The sequence below is a fragment of the Varanus komodoensis genome, unplaced genomic scaffold (genome assembly GCF_004798865.1).
Source record: "Varanus komodoensis strain SLA01 unplaced genomic scaffold, ASM479886v1 scaffold1, whole genome shotgun sequence".
Classification (NCBI taxonomy): Eukaryota; Metazoa; Chordata; class Lepidosauria; order Squamata; family Varanidae; genus Varanus; species Varanus komodoensis.
The window spans coordinates 25,434,483-25,442,426 of record NW_025335268.1 but is presented as its reverse complement, the minus strand read 5'-3'; the positions used below and the strand labels follow the sequence as shown (position 1 = coordinate 25,442,426).

Here is a 7,944-nt window from a genome sequence, read left to right as displayed (position 1 = left end):
GGGGCCACTCTTTCATTCAGAGATGCATTTACCACTCCCTAGATCCTCTTGATCACATTCAGGGGAAGGATTGAGAGGGCATGTGGCTGGTCACATTGCTGCAAACTTCTTGTTCGTGTCATTGGGCTGTACCAACTGAAATTGATTTCACAAAATTGGGCGGATGGTTGTCAAATACCTCAACTGGAGCTGTGCCACAGCATCAAATTCTCTGTTGAGACAAGCAGTTTTGTCCCGAAAGTTCAATGCAAAAAATTAACAGTGGGACTTAGATGTGGGCAGGGCCCAATTAACTAGTGAGAGTGTTAATGGCCCCTAGACCACCTAAAAGCACTCTACTAAACAGTTACTTGGGGATGCAATGGAGGCAGCAAATGAACACTTCTTTGCTGTCTGCCCCAGCATGGAGCAGAACCAAATATGCACTCTAGCAGGTGTTTGGACATCTTGGCTTTGAGTCTTCCACTATTTGCAATCTAGCCAACATCCAGCCTGAGCATAACTCTCCCAGTATACCAAAGAGCAAAACATGAACTACAGCACAGGAGGGGACACTTGGGTCTGATCAAGACAATTGCCCCCTGCATCTCACTGTTCTGCAGTAAGACTACAATCTTTGCTGGATCACCAGCTTTGTCCAGTAAGAAATCACAGGAGCATTCATACATCCACTGTATTCCAGCTGTCTCCTGGGATAGAACATCTGAATGTGTCTTCCCCCTCCCCGCATTATTTTTCAGGCAGGAAAAATAAGTGTTGTGAGTTCAGCTCTCACCAGGAAAAGGTCTGACCATGACAATAAGGTTATGTGGATACCCTCTCCCATTTTTTGAAATGAGACAGCTCTGTCAATGTTGTGGAGGCCATGAAGTCCCAAACTGGGGCTCCAAAAGCAGTTTAAGCATAGATATTAAAATCATGTGGGACTTTCTAGCCTATTGAAAGTTTCTAGAACAGAGGACCCTAACTGATCAATCTGGGATCCTTAGTTTTAAAAATCAGAAACACTTTGGTCTCTCCAGAACAGTTGTACCAGATAAAACTTAGTCCTCGAGAGGAATAGGTACATACAACCAGTTAGCGTGAGTGCACTTCCAGAGTGCAGTAGTTGCTGTTTTACATATGTTTATGTAAGGATGTGTGAGGGATCCATTTTGGAGGTAGGAATCTGTTGGACTGCCCAGACTCCAGTCTGCTTTGTCACAGACCTGAGTCCGAGTTCCTGGAGAACACACCCAGGGCAAGCAGCATCCCTCTTCTGCGCTACACGTGGCAGCCTTTGCTTGTGCTGCTGCACCAATGTGGAAGAAAGCTGTTCATGCAAGGGGCACCTGGAATGGAGCCCCATCGGACTGCTGCACAAGCAACATCCCTCTTCTGCATCTCATGTAGTAATCTTATTTTGTGCTGTTGCACCTGATATGGAAGATTGCTTGGATGCACAGTCTTCTTTCTGTGATCATCTAGAGGCTTCCACTCAGCTCAGTTTTCTCAAGACCAGGCCCAGCATGGGAGGAAGTCCATGAACACTAGAGCGACTGATTCTGCTGAGTTTTGTCCCAGGCTGTCTGTGCTCACCTTTAGAACTTTGCACTTTTAAAACATATTAGTCTACAACAGAATGTAAATGACCTATTTTTAAATTTGCATTTCTTTCAACCACTGTGTTGAAGGTAGTTGCGTCTAAGCCTCACACAAGGAATAATTATGTAACTCTAATAAGTCATATAATGCTCCAAAAAGTGATGATGTTTGTATTTTATATTGCATCATTGCAAGTGCAAACCATTTAACAGCATCTTTATATTTAAAAAAAACCAGACACATGATTATCTGCAAACCTTTTGCTTGAAGTCACCTATACTATAAAAGGTAAAACATTTTTAGGTGTCAGTCTGAAAGCATTTATTTTTTTATGAGAACTATTCAAAACCCCACAAATAACTTGAGTTTTGGCCAAGGGAGTAAAGGTTTCCATTTCTTAAATCAAAGCCAATTACTGGCTCAATTCTGTGAGATTCTGTGGATTTGGAATAGTGTAATAGTCTTTTGCAAGAGGGCACCACTGGTGACCAATTGCAAGAAAAGGTCATTTTTCAGTACCGCTACATAAGCTATTGTATCTGGTCCATGCAGGGCGAACGCTAAGTCAGATGTCTCAACCATAGGGCAATGTCAGCTAATTAAGTTCTCATTTCCCATAAAATATGGTTGTATTTATCTCTTATCTAAGAGCCTTTCATAATCAGTTAATCCATATTGGAGTAATGACTTCAGAATTTGGTTATGCAGTGGTCATGTAGTTGAGTCTTGGCAGCAAGCAATGCTTTTTTTGTAAAAAAACAAAACAAAACAAGGTGCCGAAACTCACGTCGCCGGCAGTAGGTACTCAGCATGTGACCACACACACCAATCCCAAACTGAGCAGCGTCCCAAGTTGGGCGGTGTGGACACAAAAGCAGCCCCCAGGCACTATGTTAATGTTTGCTGCTGACCTAATGATTCAAAATCACTTTGTAAAATCCATGCCGGAACGCCTTTCTGGTGCAATCTGACAAAAAAAGCCCTGGCAGCAAGTATCTTCACTGCTGCACTCACAACATCACAAGGGCTGATTGCAAAGAAGTGCTACTTCAGAAGAACGCAAGTCTGGAAGTAGGCAGGTCAAATTTGCAGAAAAAAGTGGTTTTGTACTGTCATCTCCCATCTGAAAAGTACATTTTTCTGATACTGTCTTCCTCAAGGCACCTTTTGAAAGTAGTACATTGCTGAAATTGTAGGCTTCATAAAGTTGGGAAAAAAACACATGTACTAACTACCTGTATCTGGGCAGGTATCCCAGATGTAATATAATCAACAGATGAATGCATTATGGCCAGTGTGGGGGTTTTTCCAGTCAAAACATTCTGAGGAATATGGACAACAAACTACATTTTTTTCCAGACAGAATAATGCACATATCTAATTGAATCTGGCACGAAACCTTTATGGCCACTCTACATGAGGGTTTTAATCCACCACTTTACTGAAGCTTGTGCTGCCAGGTTCTTTGTGGGATTAGATGGGCTTCTTTACCATTGTTCCATTACACAACTACAAGGTGGTGGGGCAGTACAGCAAAAAGACATGCGTTTCTCATTCCGATTCATCCAGCAATTTCTAGATAATAATACACCTGCCTTGTTCCAAATCCCCTTGCAGAAAGGCTTCAAAAGCATGGAAAAGGTCCTGGACAATTACAACATCATGTAAAATACAAACTACCATGAGTAAGGGATCACATGCTCATAATTAAAGGCCATACATAGAGAAGCCTTTAGATGGTATTGCTGTTTGTAGTGTTGGCCTTTGAGATATGTTTCCTGCAAATGTACTGAATTAATTCATTTACAAGTTGACTTGGTCATGAGCTGATTTATTAGTAGTTCATCATGCTTGTAACCTATGTTATAAGATATCCCTGTTCTACAGATTTTATTAGTCTCAGGGCAGACTTAGTCAACCAATGCAGATGGTCCCCTCCCTGTCCTTCCTCCCCGCATTTTCCATTAAACAGGCTTTCTATCTCGGAGATGGGGGAGAACCTGGGGAGAACCTGGGGAGGTGGCAAGGCAGCTGGAGTGTCTTGAAGCGGGACAGCAGGAAGGTGGGGAAGCATCAAACTAATCTCTCAAGCCTCCCCACTTCTGTGCCCCTTTACCCCTCCTCAAAGTTGCTTTCTTGATCTCAGAGAACAGCTGGCATGTTTCTTCCCACGCTGGAGGCAAAAAGGAGTGGGAGGGGCGGGAGTTCTGATTCCCAGCTCTGAGGTCAAAGCACTGCCTCCAGCCCCAGAAGGGGGAATTCAGTTACCTGTGCATGCTCGGATGCTGTTTAGGAGCCACAGAATTGTCGCCTCCTTGATCTTAGTACACACAGATGGCAACAGAACAAATGTAAGAAAACAATGACCAAGAAAAGATTTGAAGGGGAACATGCACTTCAAATGTAATACACTGCTATTATTATTTCTGTTTATATAGAATTAATCCTCATCTAAGTTTGCATGAAAAAATATTTTATTACTCAATGATTTAGGTGCAGTGACATATTCTGTTAATGTATTATTTCCAGGAAATGCATAATCCTCATGAGGTATTTTCAGAATTTCCAGAACAATGTTATCATGCGTGAATAAATATTCTATCTAAAAGGTTTGATATATCTGCATAAAAATACTGGATTTTTATAAGGCCAGTTGTTTTGCATATTTAAGGTGTATAGTAACTGCTTAAAAATAAGGTTTCATAGGTGACATTACATATCCCAACTGAGGATCAAAATGTCCCTCAAAACAATGAAAAGACAATAACTGAAGCATACCAGTGTAACATGAGTATTTACATTTTATACCATGGTATGCATGATTAAAATATATACCAAAATGACTTTTGTCTTTGGAGTCTCACATGTGGAGATCCAAAGGTTGTAATGGAAGTTCATCTGAGACTTTGGAAGATTTGGAATAGAGGTGCATATGTTCACCCAAGGGATTCCTCATGCGAGGTGTCTTTTTAAAGATTCTGAATTAATCACAAAAATTTCTATACATATTCTAGAATTCTTCTACCATTTCAGACAAGGATACAGATTGCATATTTATGATGAGAGCACCAGCTACCATTTTTAGGGATACACTGTTTTTAAGGATATGCATGCATAGTTAATATTGAAAGAAAACTTTATATTGAAGTATAATCCAGAAAATCATTGCATCTCTGCAAATTCCAGATCATGAACTGGATCATGGTGTAGTGATACTTAGAGCCACTGATTTTAAGGGGAGTATCCTAATTCAGCTATGACTAACTTAGTTCTCACTGGTTTCAGCAGGTCTACTCTAAGAGCCAACAATTTTTGCCTAATTATAAGTCTACATTGCTAATACCAGATGTTTATCAAATATTTCAGTCAACTAAAATAAATCATAAATAATTTTTTCAGCACAATTCCCCACCCTTGAACAATATAGATCATAGTAATAATTTTGATGCACATTATATATTGAACTGAATTGTTCAAAATACTAGCCAAATTATCTTTAAAAACTTCTTCCCACAACCCCCAAATCATGGAATTATGAAAATTGCAATACGATCAAAAGAAGCACATTTCTGCTACCGCTTTTTCCCCATTTTTGACCAATGTATATCAAATCATGTTTTCAAAACACCCGGAGATGGGTGTTCACACATGCACTCCAATTATCTTGCAAGATCTCAGTTGTATTTCTTCATCTTGTCACAGTAGTTTTGCCTAGTAAACAACAGGTATGTGAATTTTACCTGTTACAAATTGATGATCATTAGATGACAGTGATAAAGTGCAGAGAATATCTAATTTCATAGAATTATACTGCCAGTATGCCCAAAGTGCTGGTGCTGAGTCACCTACTGAATGAATTTGCTTCTCCAAAAAGCAATTATACATTTTTGCTTTTTTAAACACTAATATATTTTATCTTACAGCAAGTTGGACTACAATTTACTAGCAAGTTACACACACAAACACTGACTTTTTTGTATAAACCTCTGGAGTATTTTAATTCTGTTTTATTCTTTACATCACAAAGGAGCATAAGTCACCACTAGTGCTTCAGGATTTAGAATATATATGTCCATGAAATGATCCATAAAAATATTTTTACATTATACATTGCAGCATTTAAACTTCTTCATTAGCTTCTCTAACTCACCTGATACCAAAAAAGGCAGGCCAGAACTTTCTTGTCACCATGATATGGTTTATAAATTTGGTACATGTGCATATATAGCAGCCTTTCACTGATGTATTGCTGATCTACTCACTTATCATAAATATATTCAATGTATTTCAAAATCCAGTTAAAACAGAGAGGCTCTGCAATCCTCTCTGGACTGAAAGTGCTTTAGAAGGAACCACGGCCAAAGAGCACGAAGAGTCATCAGCCAGCTGCATAACTACTGAGGAATGAGTAGAACATCGGGAGCTTTAAACGCTGTTGATCCTTGCGACACCAAGCAATAACAGTTCCTTCATTATTCGCTGTGTACAAATGATGGCCATCGCAGGAAAATGTAAGGCTGTGAAGAATGACAAAAAGGAACAGGCTTGTTACATCTTATATGGTATTCGAAGCATTCTGAAGGTTTGGAGATGCTCCTTTAAATGGGAGGGGGAGATGGGGGCAAGAGAAAGAAAGCAAAGAAAGCAATGCAAATAATGCAAATGTTCTTGCATTTTTATCTTGCCCTTCTTTAAAAAAAGAACAACTCAAAACGCTTTGTATCAATATTTAGAGTAGAACACAGTGAATGCATAGTGTTACAAAAGTTGAAGCAGCAGTTTGCACATAAACACAATATAAATTCTCTCTCTCACTCTCGGAATGTATGTGCTACCTCTTGTGCAAGAGTCTTGTGTATTCAGCCAGATTTAAAATGAGTTCTCGTGTTCCTGTGCGAGTTATTTTATTTCTTTTTCCAGCATGCTGGCATGGAAACCACCATATCATTTGTCCAGCCAATGTTGTCTCAGCCATTTCAAAGACAAGAACCACCTCTTTCTTTACAATGAGGTACTTTATGAAGCGAGACTATTCACATTTTACACTTTCTTTTTACTATAAGAGAATATCCATTGCTTTCAAATCTAGTGGACCGAGAATCAATTGCATATTTTAACAAGGAAGACATTGCAGAGATAGCTTTATCTCATATTGAAGTTATTTAAAATGCTATTTTTGGATTATGAAGTCTGTCATTGACAAAAATGCCAAAGATTAGGAAATAATATTTTCAGGGTTCTAATTTATGCTGAAATATTTCTGTAAAGGGATACATTAAATTGCTATGTCCTAGAAAATGAGTTTGCTTACCTCACAATAGGCTTATTTGATTTAGGAAATGTAATTTCCCGCACAGGTTTTAAATCCCATGTACTCCATAATCTGTTGAAAAGAAAAGACAAGGTTGGTAGCAGTTTATCTAATTACACATATGTCCATTCAAAGATGCGGAGGTAGGATTGTACTACCATCACTGACTAGGATGCACACCTTCATTTTTGTCTAGTTTTGTAATGTTTCAAGCAATAGCAAATCTTGTCCTGGATGGATGATCCTGCTGCTGTAATACAAGGAGAAGGTTGCTGGATGAGGCTAAAAAGTCCATCTTGGATAGCATCCTGTTTCCAAATGGGGCCAGGCAGATGCTTCTGGGAAATCCAGTAGGCTCTCTATACTGCTTCTCCTTATGCCCTCAGGAAATGGCATTCAGAAACATTCTAGTGCCCCTTCTCTAATGTATCCAATATTTATTAATAGATAATTGCAGCCCGATGATGTGGACAAGGTGCTTGGACAAGTACGTCCTACCACCTGCTTACTCGATCCTTGCCCTTCGTGGCTGATGACCAAAGCCAAATACGGGATTGGTTCCTAGATCCTGGAGGTCATTAATGGCCTCTCTGAGGGATGGGGTGCCGCTCCTTTAAAGGAGCTGGTAATCAGGCCTGTCCTAAAGAAGGTGTCTCTGGATCCAGAGATGACTGCCAATTATAGACCGGTGGCCAACATCCCGTTTCTGGGCAAAGTGTTGGAACGGGTGGTGGCAGGACATCTCCAGGTACTCTTGGATGAAAGTGATTACCTGGACCCATTTCAGTCTTACTTCAGACCCGGGTATGGTACTGAATCTGCCTTGGTCGCCCTGTATGATGATCTATGCAGGGAGAGAGATGGGGAGTGCGTCCCTGTTGGTTTTCTTGGATCTCTCAGCGGCTTTCGATACCATCGACCATGGTATCTGCCTGGATAGGCTGGTGGGATTGGGAGTAGGAGGCAATACTTGGCAGTGGTTCCGCTCCTACCTTGATGGCCGATTCCGGAAGGTGGTGCTGGGGGACTCTGGCTCTGTACCATGGCAA

At 40.3% G+C, this 7,944-nt stretch overlaps 1 protein-coding gene across 2 annotated transcripts in view; it reads right to left on the bottom strand.

Annotated features, from left to right (window-relative positions):
* Positions 1-5,243: 5,243 nt before the first annotated feature.
* The window catches only part of LYST (lysosomal trafficking regulator), a 115,275-nt gene continuing 112,574 nt past the window's right edge, over positions 5,244-7,944 (bottom strand). For both annotated transcript variants that reach the window (XM_044420004.1, XM_044420012.1), the window contains exons 52-53: positions 6,896-6,967; positions 5,244-6,101 (exon numbers count right to left, since the gene is read on the bottom strand). In XM_044420004.1, the coding sequence (XP_044275939.1) occupies positions 5,963-6,101; positions 6,896-6,967 (211 nt within the window). In that variant the 3' untranslated portion in view covers positions 5,244-5,962. The remainder of the gene's footprint in view (positions 6,102-6,895; positions 6,968-7,944) is intronic.